Below are 14,492 nucleotides of genomic sequence, written 5' to 3'. Positions count from 1 at the left end.
AAACAAACAAATCCTCCCCCCGAAAATCCTCCCCTGCAACAGAACGTCATCACATGTAGATTTAGACACCGTGGGGAACGGAAGTGTTGCAACCTCCTCTAGGAGCCATTAGAGGTTGAATTATTCGGTAGGGGTGAAGAGGTGACCCCAGCGCCCGGCTAGCCCACATTGCCACCGTGCAGGAGGATGGCACCAACCACGGAGCCAGGGCGTCCATTGTTTAATTTCACTCTCCTCTTGTTAAAGCAGCCACCAATCAAGTTGGGAGGCTGGATGCCCCAGTGACCCAAAGAAACACCCCAAGCTGACAGGGAGATAACATGGCTGACTAGGTGACAAGGTTGCAGAGGTGTTTACTAAATGGATTGCTGGCAACTAATGGAACATGGCAGACGTGGACGTCTTTCCAGGTCAGTTAATGACTTATTTTTCATTTGGCGAACAGCTTTAGCGACTTAAGAAACCCTAATAACATATTTGGGTCACAATATGGCACGGCACAGGGATTAGTTAATACACAGGGATTAGTTAATATGACCCAATCAGTAGGCAGCTTTAACGGCACTCAAAGGACCATCTGCCATAAAGTGTTCCTACTGTCAGAGGTATGAAATTAAGCCGCTAGGGAGTCTTTTTGCATAGAACAATAAAGCTATGAAGTAGCACGTGATAATCATGTCATGCACAAATCCACTCTCCATGTCTTAGATATCTATTCATGCCTGCTCATTTCCTGTTATACGGGTGAACAGCCACAGGAAGCAGTGTGGGGTCTTGGGCCGTCACAGCGGGAAGTAGGAAACATGAACAGAGTGCAAGGTTTCTCGCTAGACACTCCACCAATCCCAGCACACACATTTACTTGAAATCTCCTGTGACTGAATGTGATCGAGGGAAGCTTGGGATCAAGTGGGTTTGGGATTGTGCTGTTGTGTTGAGATGGAAGGGGTGTAATGCGTTCACTGCATTGACTAAACATAAGGCTCATGTTGCTGTCAGGGTCAAGAGGTGGACCGACGGGTCCCTTATTATCGCCACGGGGCGACACGAACGAAGAAAAAGAGTGGATTACTCAAAATGGTGGCTGTTTGGCATTTCACTCAAGCGGTAACCACAGCCTAGGCTGTCACGGTGAAGCGTGATACGCCATTACCGTAAAGAGAGCACCACTCCGAGCAACTAGAGTGATGAGTGCTTCTGGGAAAAGAACGACCACTTTGGCTTCTCCCTCAAGCAGAGGTTAAGGGCATCACTGTGCCTCTCGGTATGGAACCATGTTTATCGTATTGGCATCATGGCAGCTCTTCTTCTCTCTCATCTTTGGGAGCCCAAACAATTTCCAAGCACCTTCTTTTAAATAACATCCATTTCAAAAAATGTAATACCTGTAATAACACACATGCACATGTTTTGACTTTTCTCTTCAGGGTGCAGCTGAGAGCTGCATCTTCTTGAAGGACAATACAGTGTGAAGTCTGTCAACGCGAGACCCTTAGCTACTATACCTCCGTCCTTGTTGCAGAGGCTGATGAGGTTGTGCACTGTGTCCATCATTTCCTGCTGCTGCCTCTGCATGGCGGTGCTGTTGCCCGTGGCCCTGGTCAGCTGGGTCTCCAGCTCACGGATCACCCCGCTCTGTTTCCCCACCAGAGCCTGCAGGCTTCCCTTCTCCTCCCGCAGCGTCCCCAGCTCCTCCCGGTGACGAGACTCCATCTCCTGCATCTTCTGCTCCATGAACCTTGGGAGGCGGAAGACCCGACATAGGAAGGTTTGTTAGACCTGTAGCTTTAGTATATAGATGACTGTAAACTAAAGCTATAACCAACTTTCGGATTAGTCCTCTATTCGCGATTCGGTGCTTACATAGTTGTATGGTAGTTGCATAATTGGTACCAAATAATTACTGGTGTTTCTTTGTGATTGTCAAAAACAGTCGAATTCCATCACTTTCTAAGTTATTTTCTACATGCCTTCTTTTGATAGATCAAGCAAGTGAATTATCATTCCAAATCCGCTTCCGGCATATCCCCTTCTCCCGACCCTAATGTTGTGAACTGTATAGTCTGAAGGATGATATAGTCTGAAAGATGATACAGGCTGATGTCGTATTGATGAACAAATTCAGAACTACTCCGCTTGCATTAAATTGGTGAATAAAATCAAATGTTTAAATGGGAGGTGATTTCATAATTGCACAATCTTTTGAAATTGCTCCCAGTAAAGGATCCTCTGTGGAGGCTGCTCTTAGAGGACGGCTCATAATAATGGCGGGAACGGAGGCAATTACCAGCCATTACCACGAGCCCATCCTCCCCAATTAAGGTGCCACCAACCTCATGTGGAACCCATGTCTATAAACCTTGAGCGCAGCTCTCAATTATAGGAATCAGTATATATATATATATATATTGTTCAGAAGACATATGAATGGAAGAATTCAGTACAGCTGTGTTACTGTATTTACAGTAAGCACTGGGGATGGGAGGGAGCTTTTAAGCGGACGATGAGAGACAGTCCCACCGGACCAATCAACAAACTGGACTCTGGAAAGCCATCCAAAAGCCACATTCGATTGCTCCCATTGCAACATCATTAAAGTGCAACTTTCAAAGACCAGCTCATCGAGGAAAATATGGCCTCATGAACTTCATACGGTTATACATCACGGGATTGGGTGTCTCGTTGCACATTGAGTTGATCTGTCTATACATGAGTTTGTGTCTGGAGTCATGAAAGGCATGATGTCTTTAAATGAAGTTTCGCATTGTGTTAGCGGGCCTGTGAGTTTACCCGTTCTTGTCGTGGAGCTTTCTGATCTCGTTGGTCTGTACCATGAGCTGCTTCTCCAGCTTGTTGGTGGACAGGGAGTTCTCGAGCAGCTGAATCTCTAGTCTGGAGGTTTGGTTCAGAACCTATCCCAGGACAGAAATAGGTTAGCGGTATCCTGCCTTATAGAGGTGTTCCAGCAGAACAAAATGTAGGTGAGATGTAAATCATCAGCTCCTCTTTAGGAAGAGGTAATAAAGTATAGGTTTTGCATGAAGAGAGGTTGTTCTGACATGGTAATACTCTGTGATTTTGCTTAGCAAACCTTTATTTTTTGGCACGTCAACAAAAATCGAACCCACAAGTATCACTTTTGTCCCCTTCCTTCTAAAGCTCCAGAAGTATCAAGGGAAGTTGAAACCTTAACATGCATATGCACCAGTGGCGGTCAGTGCCGTTTAAGATGAGGGAGGACACTTTTCTGTTCATGAGCATGGCCTTATTTCTATTACAGCATGTCGGATGACTGTCATTCATATTCCATTCACCCAGTTCAATGTAACAGCGACAGGTTTAGGCTACTACATGATACTCACATTTTCCTTATACCCATCATGAGGTTGCTACAACGGACACAGGTTGAGAGACAAATTTGAGGTGACAGACACTGACACAAACAAGAGTTTCTATTCTATTTTTCAACAGACTCGTCAGAATGCATACACCCCTGATCACGCGTAAACACACAGCCACGTCGTATTTCTCTCTTGCTTCTCCTTCATTTTGGAAGAAATACATTTGTTCAAAACTGTTCAACTATTGTCTTTCTCTCTCTTTGAGTCAACTACTCAGAACATTTTATGCACTGCAGTGCTAGCTAGCTGTAGCTTATGCTTCCAGTACTATAATAATTATTTGATAACTTTGATTGGGTGGAAGTCAATGTACCCAGAGGAGGACAGAAGCTAGCTGTCCTCCGGCTACAGTACACCATGGTGCTACCCTACAAAGGGCTGTTGAGGCTACTGCAAAATAGTGTGTTTTAATCAATTATTTGGTGACGTGATTATATTTAGTATAGTTTTATCTAAAATTGATAACTTTTTAAATGTTTTACCATTTTTATTTTTATGAAATTCACTGAGGAGGTTGGTCCTCCCCTTCCTCCTCTGAGTAGCCTCCACTGATATGAACATCACATAAAGAGAGCGTAGGTATTTACATGTCATCCATATTTTCTTTGGCCAGTTCCCCCTTTTGCCTTTTTGGGGTGGTTTAATGTGGAATAGCTGAGTCTATGGTGCGTGAGATTGTTCCCGGCAGGAGTGCGAGGAGTTTAGGGGGATATAGTACCTGCGTCTCTACATCCGTTAGCTTGCGGGTCTGCTCGGCCGTTTGGGACAAGAGGTTGGTGCCCATCTCCAACATGGCGGCCGTGTGGTTGTGAACGGCACTCTGTTGCAGCTGGGCCATCTCTGTCTTCATGCTCTCCTTTATGTCGTTTTCAATCTGAAGATAGATTATGAGAGGATGGATGAGACACAGAACGGAAACAGACTAAAACAGATGGCCCATAATGCAGACTCAACAAAACTGGGGTATGTTGAAAAACGAAAGTAGCAGAGGATAAACAGACGCTGTAAATCACACAGACACAACAAAATAGAGATACGTCTGAAACCAGTGACAGCTGAGAGACGGCGTTCGATCACTTTACAGTTGAAAGAAACAACAACCCTGACAAATGGCTACCATCCACGCTGATCAAGATTCAAATCTCATACATTCTGTAACCATTGTAACATTCCCTCACGTGGACATTTCCAAGGCCTTCTTATCAGTGTCTCTATGTCATAGATCAACTGAGTTGATTCTGTCTTTCCACCACATTATTCTAGCACAAAACCTCTTCTTTGGGGAACCACCAAGGGAAGAATGAGCTTCAGAATATCGGTGGATCCAGATGTAGGTAATTAGCTAGGGAGGGAAGAGACAGAGATGGACAGATACTCACTGGTGCTTATCTTGAGAGCACTCTTTTATCCCCCAAAAGTGAACGAGTGACAAGGCCGGGACAGGGGTTAAATCAACGTCAGTTCATGCACCTGCGGTGATGTTCGGCCTGTTACGTTTCACCATCTGCACTGGCACTTTTGAAAACATTCATGAATGATCTCGACGGCCTGTTTGATTTGGTCAATCTGACAGTGGCCTTTCTGAGCTCACTATCTAATAGGGTATTTTCAGAAACTCACCAGCCAGTTCCAAACATTACAGTGTTGCATGCGCTGATGCCCTTACTCAGCAACTGTTCCTGGTACACACATACACGTCGTTGAACGAAAAGAACAGCACACATGGAGACGTCACCAGCCCGAACTCCACTACTCACTCGAGTGTGAAGGATTTATGTTGTTGCCGTGCGACTCTTAAAGAAAGCATTTGTGACATCGAAGTCTCTCACTTCATTCTTCCATCCCTGGGAAAATACAGGTTGTTTCTGTTGTCACATTAGCCGTGATGTCCGATGATACCCTATGACGACATGGTTCAAGGAACCGTAAATGTGTGGCCTCCAGGGACCTGAATGACTCACGTTAAAAGGTCCTTAGTCCTATTCTAGAAAACACAGGCACTGGGATAGTCTAGACTTTCATGCGCAGACCTCATGTTGGATTTCATGCCCATTATAGCTAGTGCATGAGTGATAGTTTAAACTTTGAAGACCGTAGAAGTTTCATCATTAACCCTTTACACAAGTGGGAATGAACATCTATGGGATACATTTCAATGTTTCACGAAGAAGAAATATGAAATGCATATGTACACGCATGGTAGCAATTGAAAGGGAACCATTTGGAGATTGTGGAAACAGTTCACCTCGCACCAGACTGAATCCAAACATTACGCTGTTGATTTTATGTTCATTTTACATTTACTGTACGTTTTGCTGCATTTGTTGATAACGAAACCTGAAAACACGCTGGATACAGTCAGTAACATGATGCGAATTTTCCTGGAACATGTGAGGCAGGTGCAACACGAGACATGTGAAAGGAACATCTGGTGTCTCCAAGTGGCCACATGACATACCTCTCCAAAGTGGGCACAGTTTCTAAGTCATTTCAATGCGCTTTTATGACTCAAAGAAGAATCTTCAACTATAAGGTCCTTTTTTTTATAGCTCTCCTAGCTGTGCCGTTGAGAAACTAGAGCAAGCACACTTGTAGTAGTTTTTTTTCTCGGAACACAACCCCGTATCCCCGCCATCACACAACTACTGTTGTTTTCACGCAATCTAAAAACGGCCTATTATAAATCGCAATCTGGGTCATTGAGCGATTGTTCTATTGCCAAAATGACTGGCTAAGTTATACAATATCATCTTACAGTGTTAGGCATTCACAGGGCAATTCAGAGAAACACATCGTCCTTTTGGTACGCATAGAAAGGAGTCATGTGTACATCCAGGTGAGTGTTAAGCGGCACATTTTTACAATAGACAAACATAGACTCGTTCTGTTCAGAACCACCCATGTCGTGTTGTAACTGTACATCGAACATAGTGATCATAAACATGGACGCTGTATATGACATGACTTTTATGATATGGAAATGTGAAGTGCACATTTGGACTTCACATTTCCATATCATACAACTCATGTATGAGTTCATGTAAGAACTCATTGTATGACATCAAAGTGGCATTTATTCTAATCCTCAACGTCTCATCTTTCAAAACACATCGAGTTCTCTTAATTTACAGCATTTCCCTCACTGAGACAACACAACGTGTGCAAAGGTTGTGCAATTAGAGGGAGGGATGGGGGCAAATTCTTGTCTCATGCGGTGCTCTAATTCAGAATGGCTTTCAGTCAAAGACCATAAAGCCCTGTAAAGCTCAGAGCCTGAGCACTGACATCATTTATAGCGTATTACTCTGCAGGCTCTTATCAGTGCCCAAATCTGCCATTTGCAACCCATATACAGGTACAGTATGTTTGTAAAGGGCAAAAAACTGTAGAAGTTTCAACTTTAAAGACTGTAAGGTATTAAAAGAGTATTATGTGTGTCTTCAATTACGGTTTGTAATGTGCACAAAACTAACATATTTGAATTCCCACAGTTGTAAATAATACATGGTTTGCAGAGGAAAAAAACAGTGAATGAATCGCTTGGCAAAGCCAATCCCAATACAAAATAGACAAAATGGAAAATATGTATTTAGCTACAGTACATAAGTATATTTAAGTATATTTGGCTGAATCGGCGTCAGTAGAGTGAGAAAACCATAGCGGCCGTCGACGGCCTTTCTTTAAATTACTATAGCGGCGCCAGTGGCCTTGTTTTTCTAACAGTAATATCTGTGTCAATATTGCAAGATGTACTTGCTAACAACCTGTTGTAAGCAAGTACATGGGTTGTCATGGGTTGTCATGCTTCCTAGGTGCAGATATTTATAGGCTATACATTGCCTTGTTTTCCTATTATTTGACAGCTTAGCTGCCGTGTTAGGGTAGTAAATGCCTGTGCAGTGGAGCTCATATGATGAGTTGGATGTTTAAGCAATAAGGCACGAGGGGGGGGGGGGGGGGGGGGGGGGGGGGGGTGTTAAATGGCCAATGTACAACGGCTAAGGGCTGTTCTTAGGCACAACGCATTGCAGAGTGCCTGGACACAGCTCTTTGTCATGGTATATTGGCCATATGCCACAAACCCCTGAGGTGCCTTATTTCTATTATAAACTGGTTACCAACATAATTAGAGCAGTAAAAATACATGTTTTGTCATACCCGTATACGGTCTGATATATCACGGCTGTCAGCCGATCAGCATTCAGGGCTCGAACCACCCAGTTTATAATTGTTTACATAGCCAGCTAACAAGTTGCTTGTTCTATCCTGTTTCTACCAATGCAATTCATTTGGAAACTGTCCCAGCTTCGTAACTAATCAGCTAACATTGGCGAACTCTGTAGTTAGTCTGTCAGGCAAGAAAGCAAGAGTTGATTGGAGGAGAGAGAGTGTGTGTGTGTGTGTGTGTGTGTGTGTGTGTGTGTGTGTGTGTGTGTGTGTGTGTGTGTGTGTGTGTGTGTGTGTGTGTGTGTGTGTGTGTGTGTGTGTGTGTGTCTGGAATGGGAGGCTTGTAACTGTATCAGACAATTTATTATGGAAACCCCTTATTAGGAAGAGAGTATGTGTATGGTTGAGAAAAAGAAAGAGAGGGAGGGAGGAAGAGAGAGAGATTATGTTCTTGACCACAATTGTATCCTATTTGTTGCTCCTCTCCTCTCCCTCTGTTCCTCTGTTCCTCTGTTCCTCAAGGTCAGTGAAAGCGAGGGAAGTGATGTGGAGAGTCAGGGCTCAGGAGCAAAAGGCAGGGACGAATAGGAGTTAGAGATGATAGGAGGGATAGAGATGTGTAGCAAGAAGGGCAGTGAGAGAAGAGTGGAGGGAGAGAGAGCAAGAGGAGGGAGAGAGGAAGGGAGAGTGAAGGAGGGGAGAGAGGAATAGGTGAAGAGGAGGGAGAAACGAGTGGAGTGGGAGGGAGAGGAGGAGGAAAAAGAGGAGGGAGAGGACAAAGCCGAGGGAGAGGAGGAAGAAGAGGGAGGGGAAGAGGGAGAGCTCATCCGAGAGGGAAGCCTTCCATGGCGTGTGTCTGTCCCAAGTCCCACCATTCACCATATTACCACACAGCCTGGGCCTAAAGTGAAAGTGGCAGGGGTTTTGGAGTTGTTTTTAAAAGTGCTAGGAACTTACATCTGTTCCAGAGCTTGTAATGGAGTACAACAAGAAAATAGGTGGGGTTGACCATGTTGACCAGCTGAGGAGCTATTACAATGTTGGACGCACAGGCAGAAAATAGTGGAATGTCACTTTGTGATATGGCTACAGTGGCAGGAAGAGGGGAGCCAAGACTGTGGCACCAGGGCGCGTGGACTGAGTTGTAACTCATTTGAAAGCAGGTGAAGTTTGAAGGGCGCATGAGGGGGTGTGTGGGGTGTGGTGTGCATCCGGAGTGGACGCAGGGCAAAGAGTGGGAGTTGTGTAGAAACCTCCTTTGGGTGTTCTACGTGTTCTGTGCCCTTTTGCAGGATGGGGCCGTGCTTCCAGAAGTTCCATGACATGTTGTAGGCTAAATGCAAAACACTAAAGTGACAGTGTGAAATATGAATTTGTCCTACAAATCTCGGAACAAGTTGTTGTGTTTTGTAGCGTCTCTCTTGATCTTTCTCTATCTAATACTGCATTCACTGAATTGTTGTCAAAGCAGGCTACTATTTCTGCATTTTGTGTCAGGCCTGGTCTGTACTAAATCTTATTGAGAGAGGTTACATATATTTTTTAAATGGTCTCTGAATAGTTGTTTGAATGTTTACATTGTTGCAGAAGTAAGAAACGTTGTCATTCCACTAGCCTACTTTGTGTGGGTTTTGAAATACTCTCTGAATATTGTCCTCTGGTCGTATGTATAAGTATTATATATTATACTTGGTACATTTTAAGTGAGTAATTTAGTCAAATTTACTACAATTGTAAATACTTTTTGTTGTTGTGTTCAGTGTTAACCCTTTTTTAACCCTTGGTTAAATGCCAAAGTCTGATTTTCATGACATCTGACCAGACAAAAAACATAAGTCATCCAAAAAAATGCACTCAAATTCAATTTGAAGCAATGCAATGTAATTTGGTTTTTTGATAGTGAGTGTCTTTACACAATGGAAGACAACATGAGTGTTATTGCTATTGACATGAACGTGGTGTCATATTAAAGAAGAGGTTGTGCTCTTTAAAACTAAGTTAACTTGTAAGTGTCATTTGTACTTTGTTTTTGAGCTACTGTATGTCTGTTTGTTTGAAATGTGTGAGAAAATGTGCTTTATTCTGAAAATTCCCAGTAATCTACCACAGCGTTCTAGAATTATCTTGGGGTTTAAAGGGCTGAAGCTGCGAGAGTGAAATCACTTTAAATGTGTATAACATATTCAAAAGATTGGCACTTATAAATAGGGAAATACTCAACTGTCATATTGCTTGCCTATATAAAGGATGGATTTCAACGTTTCGTGAACATACAGTACAATAACACAGACAGAGCAGAGACAGATCAATCCTAAAACTGTGACATCTTTCTACCCATCAGCCATCAGAAAATGTCTGCCATGTGGAAATAGTCCTTCAGTGCAATATCCCTGTCTTGGCGTTCATATAAAAGCTAAGTGTAGCATTGTTTCAGGCCCACTTTCAGATACAATAGAGCTGCTTTGGCTGTGAAGTACAACAGACTGATTTAAGTGTCACACTAGGGTACAGGAGTTTGGAAAGAACATGAAGAGTCTGGAACCTACATGGTCTGGAACACCGATAATATAACGTATTGAAACAGTCTGAATCGATAACCTCAGGCTCATTGCACGACTTAGATGGCAAGTATTTATCTTTGGAGACCCGTGCCTTTAATGGTGATATACTGTAGTACTCTTCAATGCTTCACGAGCAGCTTGTACTCTTTATAGCAGTTTGCCAATCCGTTAAAACGAATCTGTGTAAATGTCTGATATGCCTTGCTTGCACCCTGCGTAAGTCACCTTGAGAGACCCCGGTGGAAGTGACACCGGTGGCCCTCCAGAAACTTAAGCTCAGCGCTCATCGACATATGGCCAGTCTCCCAGGGAATGTGCCTGACTCAGGACTCAATCTGGCGAGGGTCATAAACGGAAAGTACCAAGGAGAAACAAGATTACACAAACACGGCCCATCATGTAAAAATACCACATGGGAAGAAGCAAAGTAGCCCAATGTGGGTGTTAATTAAGTTATTTGGCTGTGCTTTTCCAGAGAGTGAACAGCAGAGGATTAGAAAGCAGGAGAAAGTAAATAGTGTCCTTCAGTGGTAGAAAGTGAGTAGAGAGGCAGACCCTTGTCGGGAATTGGGAAAGCGATGATGAAATACATAAAAGTGCATGATATGCATGCAGTGCTGGTGCGCTCCACTCTCATGAGGGTTGGTTAAATGCCAAAGTCTGATTTTCATGACATCTGACCAGACAAAAAACATAAGTCATCCAAAAAAATGCACTCAAATTCAATTTGAAGCAATGCAATGTAATTTGAATGGAAACTACAAAAAAAAATCAAATATATGTTCCATCTAAATACAGCAAACAAATACAAATAGCTGTAGGCCAATGAATCACTCTGATTTTTTTATTGAAATTCACATTCGTTAGAGAGGAATCTTGGCTATTATCTGAGTCAGAGGAACCATGTTTGGGACCAGTTCAGCTTGGCTTAGCAGCAGCTGGAGGACTTGGTTAAACTCCACACGCAGCCCATCGGCTGAGGGTCACTCCAAATCCGTCAAGGTTAGCCATAACTGTGGTGTCAGGTTTAACCTCTTACCTGGACTGTGGATCATTATCAGAGCCATGAGTAGAAAGGTGGTAAAGGTTGTGTGATTGATTTACGCATTGCTTGTTGCTTACTTACACCATGGCATTGTTGAATACTCCTTTCTCATTGGCTTGAAGGGCATTCTAGAGAGTGCATTATTGCCCTTTATAAACTGGGTGGCTCGAGCCCTGAATGCTGATTGGCTGACAGCCGTGGTATATTTAAGCAATAAGGTCCGAGGGTTGTGGTATAAGACCAATAAACCACGGCTACGGGTGCTGTTCTTAAGTATGACACAACGTGGAGTGCCTGGATACAGCCCTTACCACAAACCCCTGAGGTGCCTTATTGCGACTATAAACTGGTTACCAACGTAATTAGAGCAGTAAAAACAAATGTTTTGTCATACCCGTGGTATACGGTCTGTTACACAACGGCTGTCAGCCAATCAGCATTCAGGCCCCAGTTTGTAATCAAATCAAATCAAATCAAATGTCTTTATATAGCTCTTCTTACATCAGCTGACATCTCAAACTGCTGTACAGAAACCCAGCCTAAAACCCCAAAACAGCAAGCAATGCAGGTGTAGAAGCACGGTGGCTAGGAAAAACTCCCTAGAAAGGCCAAAACCTAGGAAGAAACCTAGAGAGGAACCAGGCTATGAGGGGTGGCCAGTTCTCTTCTGGCTGTGCCGGGTGGAGATTATAACAGAACATGGCCAAGATGTTCAAATGTTCATAAATGACCAGCATGGTCAAATAATAATAATAACAGACCGTATGTGCTCTGTTGTAGCCTAGCTTATCTCTGGCTCTGTGGGTGTCTGGGATACATTTCCCACTGACGGGCCCCAACCATCTGAGAAGCCTCAAGTGGATACGGTAAAGGAGCTATTACTGTTGATTAGCACCTCACTCTACAGCACAGGGCACCTTGAGACTGATGCCAGCAAATGTGCTAACGCCTTCTTATCGCCAAAGGACAGTGAAGGGGGGATTTAATACGCTCTCTGAAACCTGTGGTTATAATTCACTCAATGCCCAGGACTTTTATGAGTTGCTTAAATTGAGCTTGCATAGCATTCTTTACAGACAGCATACATATGGAATATAACTCTGTCTCATTGCCCCAGCTTCAGCCAAAATGTAGTGGGTTGTTTGTAGATAAGTCACTTTGAGACAGTGAGTGAGATACTGAGAGGATACGAATTAGGAGAGCAACTCAGGCTGAAATCAAAGTTAACTTCTACAACCTTTACCTCACAGCTAGATACCAGGCATCTCTCTCTCTCTCTCTCTCTCTCTCTCTCTCTCTCTCTCTCTCCCTCTCTCTCTGTCTCTCTCTCTCTGTCTCTCTCTCTCTCTCTCTGTCTCTGGGTGCTGATTCCAGGGCTTAACTCATTCATGGACAGAGTGTGACTGCCATGTACCAAAACGAAATGGCACCCTATTCCCTATATACTGTAGTGCACTACTTTTGACCAGAGTCCAATGGGAGTTGCACTCTATCCAACCAGTCCACTGCCAGGACCCAAAGCTGTCCTCTCTGTTTCTCTCCCTTTCTGTCGGGATGCTGTTGTGTTGTGTTGATTTCGTTATCCTTTTCCAAGGACATAGTTAGTCTTGTGTACACAGCCTGAAACCAAACCAACCATCTCCAACCCAAATCATTGTATATACAACCAGAGCCCAAAAAATCATTTGTCAAGTAGAGCCAATATACCACTTTCTGTCCATCAAAAGCTCCTAGGCTCAACAAATTGACAAAAGTGAGAAGTGTGCCCACTGGTGAAAACTCTAAAGACTTGGCGTTTTCTTTTGTTTCCAAAACTCCCTAAAATCTATCTGATTTAGAGTATTGTGCAGTAAGGAAAATAAGGACTTCCAAATTCCAATTGGCTCCTATTTTTATGCTTTTGGGCAAATGCAGATTTTCCTATTTAATTGACTTATCTAACAGGATTATTTCCATTCAAAATGAGACGATATGAATTAGGAGAGTGACTCAGACTGAATTCAAACTTCCTCTACATCCTTTACCCTCACAGCTAGCTACCAGGCATTTACCAAATAGTGACGCTACTTCTCTCTCTCTCGCTCTCTCTTTCTCTCTCTCTCTCTCTCTCGCTCTCGCTCTCGCTCTCTCTCTTTCTTTCTCTCACGTCCTCTGCCTTAATGTGATAGAATGGGAATCGATCAATAGGCCCCTGGTCAGCTGGAATAGAAGTCCAGTGCTTTGACTCATCACTGAAGCCTTGTAAGGAAAGCGGTAAATATTTGAAATGATCAAAAACAAATGGCATTTTCAGGAACTAATGTGGAAAATTCAGAATTTTATCAATTTGATTTAAGACAATAAATCTCTTCCCCATTTACCAGGAGGGGGGGGTTAAGGGTAGGCCATGTCGTAAAGGTGGGGTTTTAGGAGGGGCAGAAATATGGTGATGGACTCAGAGTCATGGATTGCTGGAGGGAGTTCCAGAGCCAAGAAGAAACCCTGGAGAAGGGCCTGCCACTGAAGCTCTGGAGCTTGGACCTGTGGATGACAAGGTGGCCTAATGGGGTGTAACGAAGTGAGCGTGTAGGTTGGCATGTATTACTGTTGTGTAACAGCTCATACCTGAATCATTGTGTTTAAACTACAGTGCATTTCTGTGAAGGGCAAGCACAGAGCAGCCAGTGCATGTTTCAATACCTGGAGATATCCTACATAAAATCCATTAGTACAATTATGTACACAAAATGATCATGAGAAAAGTATAGAGAGCACGTTTGATCAAAATATAAATTATACAACACTTTATTTATCTTTGGACTGAAGAATTGAATCCAGACTTGATCAATTAGCATATTCCTTGGTGGGACATGTCAAGTATTAAGTCAAAGGTATGTATTTATGTTTGAGTCGCACAAAATATATTTGTATGTTTTAGTAATGCAAAATATAGGTCATTCACTTGGAGAGGAACATTTTGCATAACTTGAAACAGATTAAAGATTCAAAAGTTTGTAAAGACAAAGGTCAAACGTTTAATAAATGGAAAAAAAGCCTGAGAAAAGTAAAACTAAATCTGAACATAACTGCCAACAGTTTTCTGTTCTTTATGGGAAATTGAATCTTACTTCATCCATCAGATACATTAATTCTTCTGTGATTGGAATCATTTATCTGGTTCGAATACTTTGCCTATCCATCTACTAGACATGTATTATTAACCCATGTCAGAGAGATCTCACACATCAGTTCAAGGTCTTCAACATTTGGTATCATGTATTAAACCAAACACATCCTCGGCAACCAAGGTAACGCGCTACTAAAAATGTACAGACGGGT

At 43.0% G+C, this 14,492-nt stretch overlaps 1 protein-coding gene across 2 annotated transcripts in view; it reads right to left on the bottom strand.

Annotated features, from left to right (window-relative positions):
• LOC120022754 (angiopoietin-1-like) overlaps window positions 1–14,492 on the bottom strand; it is a 56,708-nt gene that overhangs the window by 30,220 nt on the left and 11,996 nt on the right. For both annotated transcript variants that reach the window (XM_038966746.1, XM_038966747.1), the window contains exons 2-4: window positions 4,120–4,275; window positions 2,791–2,912; window positions 1,506–1,738 (exon numbers count right to left, since the gene is read on the bottom strand). In XM_038966746.1, the coding sequence (XP_038822674.1) occupies window positions 1,506–1,738; window positions 2,791–2,912; window positions 4,120–4,275 (511 nt within the window). The remainder of the gene's footprint in view (window positions 1–1,505; window positions 1,739–2,790; window positions 2,913–4,119; window positions 4,276–14,492) is intronic.

This window comes from Salvelinus namaycush, chromosome 27, assembly GCF_016432855.1.
Source record: "Salvelinus namaycush isolate Seneca chromosome 27, SaNama_1.0, whole genome shotgun sequence".
In the NCBI taxonomy this organism is placed as follows: domain Eukaryota; kingdom Metazoa; phylum Chordata; class Actinopteri; order Salmoniformes; family Salmonidae; genus Salvelinus; species Salvelinus namaycush.
The sequence above is the reverse complement of the archived record's forward strand: the minus strand, read 5'-3'. Positions and strand labels throughout refer to the sequence as shown.